This window comes from Mandrillus leucophaeus, unplaced genomic scaffold (assembly GCF_000951045.1).
Source record: "Mandrillus leucophaeus isolate KB7577 unplaced genomic scaffold, Mleu.le_1.0 Scaffold98, whole genome shotgun sequence".
Taxonomy (NCBI): domain Eukaryota; kingdom Metazoa; phylum Chordata; class Mammalia; order Primates; family Cercopithecidae; genus Mandrillus; species Mandrillus leucophaeus.
Genome location: NW_012110696.1, coordinates 2,001,605 through 2,013,740, shown reverse-complemented (window position 1 = coordinate 2,013,740; position 12,136 = coordinate 2,001,605). Strand labels below are relative to the sequence as shown.

The window sequence follows — 12,136 nt, the reverse complement described above, 5'->3', positions numbered from 1 at the left end:
GCCGCTGCTTTCCCCGGGTAGGGCGCAGCTCCCCAGCCTCCGCCCCGGCCTCCCCTGGCGCTTCCTTCCGGGTCCTTCGGCCTTTTCCTGGCAGTGCTGCAGGCTCTCGCCTCTTCCCACCCTGCACGCCGCGGTGCTCGACCCTGGGCCTCCGGGTGGGCTGCCTCCGTTAGGGCCGCCCCTGGCCTCCGGGCGCGACTTTCATTGATCTCAGAATTTCTTGGCTCCTTTTGGCCTCTGCAGCCTTGCTGGAGGCTGCCCTGCGGAATCAGTGAATAAGGGAAACAGCAACAGTCACGTTAGGCAAAAGCTGATTTGGACAGTGCCACTGGTTCTTAACGCACGGCCCTCAGTGCAGCGTCCCACACGCAGGGGATTGTAGAGGTCCCGAGTTGAAGGTTCACTTTTAAAACTGACCGTAATCACCGCTGTAAAGGCCTTGCCGGACACATTTCCCAGAGAGGCGCCCCCAGAGGTAACGGCAGATGGACCCCAGGCTCAGGGTCCTCCTGGAACTTTCGGTTTATAGTAAAGCCCAGTAAACACGTTAATAACAGCAAGAGCTATAAAATACAGATGATGATTTAGCATTTGTGCCTTACCTATTTCTAGATATGGATCAGAAACTTTCGAAGTTGGTAGAAGAGCTCACAACTTCAGGAGAACCCAGACTAAATCCTGAGAAAATGAAGGAACTGAAGAAAATTTGCAAGTATGTCTTAGGGTTTAGTAACTCACAGTAACTGACTGGCCCACAGAGCCCAGGACACACACAGGGCCCTGTCCTCCTGCCCCGACCTGGGAGAGAATCACCCAATGACACACCCAGGACATTTTCTCAGGGCCCTGCAGTACCCAGCTCTGATGGGTGGTCATGTTCTGGGTTTGGGGCGTGTGGCGATGCAGACCCATCACTGCTCCGTGCTTGGTGCTTCTCTCTTCATTCCCGTTTCCTGAGTGCACATATGTGATTTAGAGAGAAACGTGTGTCTTTTTCTTTGCTGTTGGACTTTGCGAAGGGAGAGAAGAGAGCTTGCTGATGGGCGAGTTGGTCCATCGCCTTTAGGGTATGTCCACCCCTGTTCACTTCTCCCTCCGGGGAATACGCCGCCCAGGATCTCTGCAGGTCACCCTCAGGCAGCCAGAGATTCATGGGGGAAGCAGAACTTCCCCTCGGAGGGTGGAGCGTAAGTGGAGGACACTCATTATCCTGTATCCTGCGTTTGTAAAACGAGAACTTACAGATTGTTTATAGAGTAATGGAGTGTTGACATTTTAATAGAAAATTTCACGTCAGATTTTGCAGCATGCACCAGGAAATCCAATTCGCAATGGTTTATGTGGGGCCAGGAGCTGGGAAGAGGAGCATTCAGGAGGGGCTGGGAGATGTCCCGAGCTCTAGGCCTTCCCTTCCTTCCCGCATCAGGAGGCACCCAGCTGAACAGTGTGCGTGCTGGGCGGTGTGCGTTTGTGCTGGGCGGTCTGCGTTGTGCCGGGTGGCATGCGTTTAAAGGGCCGGATGGTTTGTGTTTCAGGCTTTGCTGTAAGGCCTCAGCTCTGTGAACGCAGCTGTACATGATGCAGCTGGATAAATGGGCCACATTCCAATGAAACTTTGTGAATGACCACCGACATTTGAAGTCTATATAATTTTCACATTTCACCAAGTATTTTTCATTTGTTTCAACATTCTTGGCCTGTGGGCCACACAGAAACAGGCAGGGGCTGGGGAACTAGATGGGGCCCTTGGGCGGCAGTATGCAGACCCTGCTCTAGAAAAGGGGAGAACGAAGATGGGAAGGCAGTGGTGGTCCCTGCCACACGTGCATGCAGCATCCCTTTACGGAGAGTCTCCCCCGACCCATCCTCTGCATGCGGGGCAGTTGGGTCAGGCTGGCTCGTATCTCCAGGTCTTCAGAGGAGCAGCTGAGCCGTGCCTACCGCCTGCTGATAGCACAGCTGACCCAGGAACACGCTGAGATCCGCCTCTCAGCTTTCCAGATCGTGGACGAACTCTTTGCCAGGTCTCACCAGTTCCGGATGCTGGTTGTTTCCAACTTCCAGGAGTTCCTGGAGCTCACGCTGGGCACGGATCCCGCACAGCCTCTGCCACCCCCCAGGGAGGCGGCACAGAGGCTGAGGCAGGCGGCCACCCGGGCCGTGGAAGTGTGGAATGAGAAGTTCGGGGAGGCCTACAAGAAGCTTGCCTTGGGCTACCACTTCTTAAGACACAACAAAAAGGTAGGTGGGCCTGGCCCATTTTCTCAGAGACTCTGGTTACCTGACATGAGGAGGGCAGACTGTACCAGGGTGAAGATGCACTTCCTGTCGGACCTGGCACGGCAGGGGCCTGCTTGGCCTTGCCTGAGCACCCCGGCTGCCAGACCGTCCGTGGAATGTGGGAAAGTGGACAGCAGCTGGGGTCAGGGCCTCCCTGAGAGGGGCGGCGCAGCTCTGAGAGGAAGAGCATAAGCTATGTGTGTGGATGGAGCTGAGGTTGCATGCGTAATTTTTTATGTGTGTGTAGGAGACAAAGGAAAAGCCAAATCCAACTTCTCAGATGCAGCATTTTCTATGGCAGTGGCTTGCACTTTAAGGCTCCACCCGGATCCTGCTGTGGGCTCTGGCTGGTTCCTGGCATGATGAAACCCACCAGGATCTGCTGCTGTGGCCTGAATCCAGCCTCATTGCCCAGACCCTACCGTGCCCCTTACCCCACCGTGCCCCTTACCCCACCTGCCACGAAGGCTCAGGCCTCCCCAGTGCAATGACCCGGACCCACTGGCTTCCCTGTGTGCCCTTGGAGTGCCCTGTCTCGCAGGGTTCATGCTCAGGGGTTGTTTCAGACCCCTGGGTCCAGTCAGCAGCCCCTGCCTGCCAGTGGAACAAGTGCGCTGCTTGCCTACCTGTGAGGTACTTGCGGTGAGAAGTCTCGTCGCCTCTTTTGAGTTAGCAGATGTGCTGGCATTCCCAGGCTGCGATAGCAGAGGGGTGTGCATTGTGTTTTGTTGTAATGCACCGTGAATAGCTGGGGGTGAGGGAGCACACCTGTAGTCCCACTGACTCTGGAAGCTGAGGCTGGTGGGTCACCTGGCCCTGGGAGTTTGAGTCCAGCCTGGGCAACACAGCAAGACCCCTGTCTTAAAAAAAAAAAAAAAAAAACCCACTGTGAACTTACAGATGTGCAGGGCTCCCGGCCACACGTGAATGCTGTGTCTTTTGTTAGGCTTACTTGAGCTTTATCTTCCTCACATTCTGTATAGATGGCCCTAGTTTTTGTTATGGTTATTGTTGTTGTTTTTGAGTCAGGGTCTCGCTCTGTCCCCCAGGCCCGAGTGCAGTGGTGTGATTTTGGTTCACTGCAACCTCCACCTCCCTGGTCCAAGTGATCCTCCTGCCTCAGCCTCCCAAGTAGCTGGGACTACAGGCGCCTGCCACCATGCCCAGCTATTTTTTTTTTTTTTTTTTGAGATGGAGTCTCACTCTGTCGCCCAGGCTGGAGTGCAGTGGCGCGATCTCAGCTCACTGCAAGCTCCGCCTCCCTTGTTCACGCCATTTTCCTGCCTCAGCCTCCCGAGTAGCTGGGACTACAGGCGCCCACCACCACGCCTGGATAATTTTTTGTATTTTTAGTAGAGACGGGGTTTCACCGTGTTTGCCAGGATAGTCTCGATCTGCTGACCTTGTGATCCACCTGCCTCGGCCTCCCAAAGTGCTGGGATTACAGGCATGAGCCACCGCGCCCAGCATAATTTTTGTATTTTTAGTAGAGATGGGGTTTCACCATGTTGGTCAGGCTGGTCTCGAACTTGTGACCTCATGATCTGCCCGCCTTGGCCTCCCAAAGTGCTGGGATGACAGGCGTGAGCCACCACGCTCGGCCGACCCTAGTCTTTATTTTCAATTGCTCAGGTGGATTTTCAAGACACAAATGCTCGGACTCTGGCAGAAAGAAAGAGAGAAGAAGAGAAGCAGAAGCACTTGGATAAAATTTACCAAGAAAGAGCCAGCCAGGCGGAGAGGGAGATGCAAGGCAAGTGCCCAGGACAGAGGGAGGGGCCCACACCTCTGGGGGTTGCCCGTGGTCTGGCAGTTCATTCTCCTGGTTCCAGGGCCCCGGCCGCAAGGGACCCAGGTTTTGAGACAGGCTAGGTGGAGATGATTCAGGTCGGGCTGGAAGGCATTCTCAGCCATAGGACCCCGCCCAGCACCCTGCAGGGGCCTCCTGGGCTGTCCGTGCCTCTCCCGCGCCCTCTGGTGGTCACGTTCACCCACGCCCGTTTGCTGCGCAGACCCCTGGACAGAGATACCGGGCACAGGTGTGCCTGTGGGCAGTGGTCTGAGCCCCAGCCTGGCTGAAGGCCCTGCCACTTGTTTATTTTGTGACTGCCTTGCCAGCCGCTTCCCCAAAACTTCACCATTTGCTTCCCGGCAGTCAGCCTTTCTCGTGAGTGTCATCACGATGGTGTGAGGAGGGGGTGCCACGGCCCTCCTGAGATACCTCCTGGCATGGGTGGAGGCACAGCCGTGTCTTCAGACTACATGTGCCCCAGATCCTTTCCCTGACAGACTGTGGTTCCAGACGCGGGCCCTGCCACAGGCCACTTCTGGGAAACACAGGCCTCAGGGGAACCCATAAGGCAGGCAGCCAGGCACCTAGACGATGAGGAGGCCGCCAGGAGGAAAGCTGCTCCAGCCCGAGAGTTGTGGCATGAACAAAGCTGTTCTGTTGCCCCAGGAAGGAGGTGCAGCCGTGTCCTGGGAAGTGCAGGCGGGCTGACCTCCCTGCACACTCGTGCTCGCTACCCAGGGGTGCAGAGAGGTTGCCTGCAAGCCCAGCTGCTGAGCTGGGTGCTTTAGGAAGCAGTTGAAAAGTGCACTGCACGGCCGGGCGCAGTGACTCACACCTGTCATCCCAGCACTTTGGGAGGCCAGGGCGGGCGGATCACTTGAGTCCAGCAGTTCGAAGCCAGCCTGGGCAACATAGCGAGACCCTGTCTCTACAAAAAAATTAGTTGATGGTATCACGTGCCTGTAGTCCCAGCTAATCAGGAGGCTGAGGCAGGAGGACTACCTGAGCCTGGAAGGTTGAGGCTGGGGTAAGCTGTGATTGTACCACTACATTCCACCTGAAAAGTGATGCCCTGCAGGGAGTGGGCCTCTGGCTGTGGTTTTGGGTGGGCTGGTGCTTTTGCTCCACATGGTGATGCAAACAGGTGTCTTGATCTTCTGGCAGAAATGTCTGGAGAAATTCAATCCTGCCTGACGGAGGTAGAGAGCTGCTTTAGGCTGCTGGTGCCTTTTGACTTTGACCCGAACCCGGAGACAGAATCGCTTGGCGTGGCTTCCGGCACGTCTGATGCCCTTCACTCCTCCTGCGCGGACCAGGGGGGCCCTTGCTGGTCTGGCACCCCTGACCCCTGGGACGGGGAGCAGCCGTGCTGCAGTAGAGACCTGCCTGCCTCTGCAGGCCACCCACCCCAGACAGCCACGGATGACCTCTCAGATGAGGATGAGGACAGTGACCTCGAGGAATTTATGCGGAGCCACGGGCTTGGCTCACACAAGTACACGCTGGACGTGGAGCTCTGCTCAGGTAACTGCCTTCCCGGGGTCTTTGCGGCGCCGCCCTGCCCCAGCTCCCAGGTGCCCCTCCCTCACTGGCACCCGGTCCCGGAGCTTTGGACTGCAGGGGCCTCCCCTGGGGGGCTAGATCAGGGGTCACCACCAGGTTTTTCCTTTCTGTGTGGCCTCTGCACTGGGATCCCCCCACCCATGCCAGGCCTCTGTGGCCACGGAGACGCTTCTGAGAGCTCGTGGCAGCCCCACCTCAGCGAGGCTGTGGACGGAGCGAGGACCCGCAGAATTGGGGTGAGGTGGGGTCTCGAGAGCGAGGCTGTGGACGGAGCAAGGACCCGCAGAACTGGGGTGAGGTGGGGTCTCGAGAGTGAGGCTGTGGACGGAGCAAGGACCCGCAGAATTGGGGTGAGGTGGGGTCTCGAGGCTGGTGTGGTCCTCGAAGGATGAGGGAGCACAGGCCTGACCACCAAGTGACCAGGAGCCCTGGGCAGGCTGCGTGGGCGTCCCGCCAGCTCACAGGCCTGTCACGGTCCCGTGTTGCCGTGAGGGGTCAGGTGGCACCAACCCTTGCTGGGAGGAAAATGTGATCCAGAAATGGCCACTCGCAGCCTTGGCACTGCAGCCTGGGTGGGTGAGGGTTGCTGAGACGCAGCCGCCCTCCGCTCCCCCAGCCCCAGCTTCCTCCCCACCCCACTGATGCCCCCCTTGGGGCCCTTTGGGTCTGTGCATGGCTTCAAATCGCTTTCTTTGAGGAACCTGCTTCTTTGGAAGCAGGCACAGCTGGTGTCCCTTCACCAGGGCCAGGAGGCAGCCGGGCTGGGAAGCTGCTGGGAGAACTGATCCTCAGGGCTCAGCTGCCCGGAGGTGCCTCAGCAGTGAGGCTGCAGGCCTGTGCGGGGTGGACACCGCTGCTGCCAGCCCAGGGCTGTCCTTGCCTGCACAGAGCTCAGCCCTGTGCCGGACGCTGAGCGTGCCACAGTGGGGGAAGCCACGGCAGAGCAGAGCTGGAGCTGGGGTGTCCGGCGGAGGAGAGGCCAGGGTGGGTGGGGGCCGGTGAGGCTGGACTGGGCAGGCCCCGTCCTGTGGGGTAGTCTGTGGAGGGGAAGGTTCTGTGCCTGGCAGGTGGGGGCAGTGAGTAGAAGAGGCCATGGGTGGTCTTGCCCCTCCAGATGGGATGGCTGCAGCCAAGGAGATTGAGACACAGGCAGTGGAGCTGTGTGTGAGGGGAGGCTTCGGTATGAAGCCACAGTGTTCTTTTCTAAGATCATAAAACACTTCCTTCTCACAGCATCAGGTTTGGGATTCCTGGGGGCAGGCATGGGCATCTGGCAGGTTCCCCTCAGGCTAGAGCAGCCTTCACTGCGTGGTCCGCCTCTCCGGGGCCTGTGGGAGATGCCGGCCGGCACCCTCGGGTGACCTCTGTGTGCCTCTCCCCAGAGGGCCTGAAGGTGCAGGAAAATGAGGACAACCTCGCTGTCGTCCACGCCGCCCGCGACACACTCAAGCTCATCCGGAACAAGTTCCTGCCGGCCGTGTGCTCGTGGATCCAGGTGAGCCTCAAACCTGGGACCTGTGGGTGGAGGGCCGTGTGCAGAGCGCCAGGCGTGGGGGGTCCCTTTCTTGGGGGCGCTGTGGCCCGGGGGCGTGGTCTGGTGACTTGAAAGGTCCCTGACCCGCAAGGGCTCTGTCCCTCACCTGCAGCTTCGTCCTCTGCACCCCAGGTGTACCAGAGACCCCCTGGTCCGGTGGACCTGGCGTGTGCCTCCCGGCGGGACGGCTTCCTGGGGCCTGCCGGCCAGGCCCCTGAGCTATCCGCACCCCCGTTTTGCAGCGCTTCACCCGCGTTGGGACCCACGGTGGATGTTTAAAGCGCGCCATTGACCTGAAGGCGGAATTGGAGCTTGCGCTGAGAAAATACAAGGAGCTGGACATCGAGCCCAAGGGAGGGCAGAGGCACAGGGTGAGTGGGCAAGCGGGAAGGCGTCGCAGAAGGCCTCAGTGGGGGAGGAGAAGCTGTGGCGGGCTGCACCCTGGGCCTGTGGGCCTGGCAGAACCCAACCACACCCCAAGCCCACTCAGCCCCAGCAAGGGCTTCCTGTGAGCCCAGGGTCGTCGCCGTGGCAGAGGGGATGGTGCAGCTGTTGGGTGCTGCCCGGCTGCCGTGTATGGGAGCTGAGCAGAGGTGCTGAGTGCTGCTCGTGCCTCCAGGAAGCCACCAGTCAGGCTGTGCCCCCACAACTCCTTCTAGGGAGTCATCTGCAATGCGGCGCCTGTCCTGGCGGGCACTGCGTCCACCAGAGGAGAGACCCCCGGCAAGCCCTCAGACGGCCAAGAGGGTCACCGCGGGCTCCAGTGCACTTAGGGGTGGAGACTTGGGTTACTGTCTGCTGAGCTTTGCGAGGGGCTTGGGAGGGTCGTAGGGGGCACTGCACTTCCCTGAGCAAGGAGCATAGGGTTAGAAGGGGCAGGGCCACCATGAGGGGCTGGAGGCTGGAGGGAGGTATGGGGTGCCTCTGGCGGGGTGAAGCTGGGAGCAGAGACCGTCGCATTGGGCGTGTTGGAGCCAGTTGAGGGTGTCAGTGCCCGGCACGCTGCTGTGCCAGGGCCTTAAACTGCCTGAGCACAGAATGGAAATCCGGGCCTCAGTGCCTGGAAGGGCCTGAGAGCTGGGGTCCTCTGCAGATGTCCTCGGCGGCACCCAGCAGTCAGGCCTTGGGACTGGAGGCACACCGCGGCCACCCTGGGCTCGCACAGCAGTGCTGTCTCTCAGGCGCCTCTCCCTCAGGGAACCCAAGCCCTGAACCCCAACACCCCTGAACTCGGACCCCAAACCCAGCGCTGGCCTGGGAGATGCTGGCCTTTTGGCTCTCCCCACGTTAAGGAAAGCTTTGGGGTGGAAGTGACATTGTGCTCCTGGCTGAGGAAGAGGTCGGGTTCCACAGCGGCAGACGTGCGGGGCCATGGAAGTGGGGGGCCCGAAAGCTCCTCTGGATGAAATGCTGAGCCTATGGTTTTCCCCGGGTCAGTGGCCGGCGTCCCCAGCATGGCGGAGGTGTGCAGACGCCCCGGGGCCAGCAGAGGGCGAGCTTGCTTTTCTCCTTTAAGTCTGAAACTGATTCCCGGAGAATTTATAGTCGTGTGGGAGCCCGGTGGCCGCACCGCTCGCCGCTCGTGTGTGGCGGTGTTTGTGGGTGCTGGTCAACACCTCGCTCCACGAGGAAATGCTTTTGTGAGTTGTGACAAAAATATACTTTTTGCAATGAGAAAGCATGCTGGTCTAGGCTGGGGGGGAAGATGGTGAGTGCTGTCAGCACGTCAGGATCAGGGTGAGCTCACTGCTCACGCCCAGCGCACTCAGGCCCACAGGATGGCAGCTGCAGGATCAGGCCCCGATGGCAGCCCCTGTCACCGCTGCCGAGTGGGCCGCGTGGGGGCTGCCAGCTGTGTCAGGGCGCTTCCCTGTGGCTCACACTGGGGCCCTTTGAAGGTCACTGCCCAGTCTCCACGGCACGGGCGAGGCTTGCTGGAGCCTCACGCTGAGACCCTGTACCAGGCACTGCCCCTGTGCAGCCGCCACCCTGGACTCACCTGGCGCAGCTCCTGCAGTCTGCAGACAGTTTTGTCTGAAGGTGGCTGGTGGGCCTTTGCCTGGCAGTGGAAACCCCTGGGGCAGCTGGCTTATTGGTGAGGGTCCACAGAGCAGAGGGGGTTGATGGGTGGCATGGTCTAGTCTCATCAGGCCTGGGCCCCTCCAGCTGGCACAGTCCTTTTAGTACCAGCAGCAGTGCTGGGGCTGGGGCAGCCAGGTGACTCTCCTTGGCCTGAGGTTCTGGCAGTGGAACCTTCTGGAATGTCTGGTGCTCCCCCTGCCTGCATCTCATACCTCCACAGCATCTGGGACGGCCCCCAGCTGGGGCTGGCTGGTGGAAGTGCGTCCGGGCAGCCTCTGGGGCTGCTGGCAGCTTGGCCTACTTGGGTGAGGATGAGGAGCTGCTGCTCCCCGAGTCGGGACTCTAATTCAGCACAGCTGCGGTACCGGCAAGGCCTGCAGGCTCCCGGCCATGGCTGACTTGCACCCACAGCTCCACCTCACCCTAGTGGATGCAAACTCCCTTGTGCCAGGGGCCCTGCATGCTCTTCCGTGAGTGTTCAGCTCAGCCTGGCCCCTGCCCTGTGTGGGCTTAGGAGAGCTGGCCTCCCGGACCTCTGCCGGCTGCGGGCCCCTGCTGGCTGTGCCCTCCTGGCTGCAGCGCCAGCCCCTCCTGCCACAGGGCTGCTCGGGGGTGCTGTATTCAGGGCCTGGTCTGTGGGGGCCAGGGCCCGCAAGATGGGTGTGGGCCAGGCCATGCAGGAGAGTGCTGGGCAGGGCATGGCCGCCTGAAGGACCCCAGCTGCTGCTGCTCCCACCCACCAGGTCCCGGGGACCCTGCCAATGCTGTTAGCTGTCTCTGAGCGTCTGAGTGACTGACGTGAGCGTCTCACACCCCACGTGGTGGAGCTACCAGCACCGCTCCTCCGTGGCGCATGACCCTAGCCCTTGGCACGCAGGCAGCCACCCTGACCCAGCGCCTGGGACCTGCTGCCCTTCCACTGTCCTTCCTCACTCCTGCTGGCCGAGGGCCCACTCCTGACCCATCTGTGTGCGTCCTCTTGAGATCTGAGTGGTGGCACTGGGTGGGGGGTGTCTGCGGCCAGGACTGACGGTGCTTGGAGGGCCCCTCGCCCCCTTCGACCACGCGGTCTGGCCAGCAGATGCGCCGCAGCTGTGCTTCAGAGCTGGTGAGTGTGCAAGGGCAGCAGGGCCTGTGAGGCTGGATTGAGGATGTCACAGCTCTGGCAGGAAGGGAGGCGCCACGCTGCTCCTTTGTCAGTTGAATGGACACTTTCTAGACTCTTCTCCGCAAACTGATGTTTTTTAAAGCACTGCTCTGAAGTCCTTAGAGATTTTGCTCGCGGCAGCTGGAGTGCGAGGAGCTGCCTGGAGATGAAGTGATTGGCGGGCTCGCCTGGCTCAGGTGAGCGGTGCTTCCCAGAATAAATGCCGCGGCGCCACTGCGGTATCTGCCCATCTCCCTCCTGGCTCCGCGCGGCCACTGCGTCTGAGTGGCGCGTGTGCGGCAGGTGGCTGGCTGACGAACGTGGATGTTAATTAGAGCCGTTTTAATTAGAAATTATGAATGAGGTGCTCCTCGTTAATTTTCGAATAAAATTTACAGAGGGTTTAAATCACTTCCCTCAGTGTCTCCCCATTTAGCACGGGATTGGCGTCGTTAACTCCGTGTGTAGAACAGAGCACGCTAATTCAATCATGCCTGATTTAAATATTTTTAGAACTTCCAACAATTGTGTAGGAGATGGGAACACGCAGCGCTGCTAGCTGCAGGCAGGAGCCCGGAGCCCAGCGCTGGAAGGCCCAGCCCATCCTGTGGCGGCTCCAGCCGGTGCCGGTGCCAAGGCTCTCAGGCAGTCACCCGGGAGCAGACACCGTGTCTTTCCTTTTTATCATTTCCACTTGGTTTCTACGTAGTATTGTTTTCCTTTTGACACAGATGTTCTGTCTTCAGAAAATGCTCACGCTGGTTTGAATACGTGTGCCGTGCGTTTGGAGCGCCTCCGTGGCTCCCGTCCGTGTGCCGTGCGTTTGGAGTGCCTCTGTGGTTTCTGTCCGTGTGCCGTGCGTTTGGAGTGCCTCTGTGTGGCTTCCGTCCGTGTGCCGTGCGTTTGGAGTGCCTCTGTGGCTCCCGTCTGGGAGCAGGCTGAGGGTGAATCTCCTGGATCGATGTGCAGCGTCATTTGGTAGATTGAGTGTCCAGCCTTGCCGCACTCCAGGGCAGGTGTGATCATCCGTGGCTGCGTCATTCACTGAGCTGATAAAAATCCTCTGGAAACTTTCACATTGCCTGCTGCCAAATTACATAGCTCAGATCACCAATTACTTTGTATTGTATAATTAACAAAATATTAATTTCCTATCAGGCAGTGAGTCAGAAAACCATCTTAAGCATCGTTCTCTTTAGTACTGTCAGCGTGGCGCTTTCCTTCTGCTAGTTACTGGGTTACTTGTTTCCATGGCTGAAAGATGCATTTGTTTTTGTTCTGGCCGGTGTTGAGGCTGTTGGGGCAGCCACGTGGGTTCGGCCGTGGGTACGTCCTCCATTGCTCACAGAACTGGAGTCGTCCCCCCAACTCTGTGCTTTTCTTTCTCTGCCGGCTGCCTGTCTGCCTCCTCCACCGGCCTTACCACCAGAGCTCTGATCTTTGGAGTTAGATGCCAGAAGCATTCTCTTGCCCTCTGATGTTCAGTGGGCTCCGGGATGCAGCCCACAGCCTCCTGGGGACCCTGTCAGCCCCTGGGATGGAGGCCCCACCTCCTTTCCCTGCCGTGCGTGAGGGGAAGTTTTCTGTGATGCTCTGGAGCCGTGGGAGTGTCTGACTTCCGGGAGGTGAAAAGGACAGAAACGGAAAACCCAGGGATGAAATGTGGACCCACCAGGCACAGGCAGGGGAGGAGGGACCTAAATCAGCGCTGTCGGGAAACCTTGGACCGCCATAGGGC

The 12,136-nt window shown here is 59.4% G+C and overlaps 1 protein-coding gene across 2 annotated transcripts in view; it reads left to right on the top strand.

Annotated features, from left to right (window-relative positions):
• Positions 1–10: 10 nt before the first annotated feature.
• The window catches only part of UVSSA (UV-stimulated scaffold protein A), a 47,096-nt gene continuing 34,970 nt past the window's right edge, over positions 11–12,136 (top strand). Inside the window, exons 1-7 of one of the 2 annotated variants that reach the window (XM_011970878.1) lie at positions 11–398; positions 613–712; positions 1,911–2,241; positions 3,913–4,033; positions 5,237–5,596; positions 7,018–7,130; positions 7,412–7,540. In XM_011970878.1, coding sequence (XP_011826268.1) covers positions 615–712; positions 1,911–2,241; positions 3,913–4,033; positions 5,237–5,596; positions 7,018–7,130; positions 7,412–7,540 — 1,152 coding nt within the window. In that variant the 5' untranslated portion in view covers positions 11–398; positions 613–614. Of the gene's footprint in view, positions 399–607; positions 713–1,910; positions 2,242–3,912; positions 4,034–5,236; positions 5,597–7,017; positions 7,131–7,411; positions 7,541–12,136 lie in introns of both variants that reach the window. The other variant, XM_011970879.1, reaches the window with a different exon arrangement.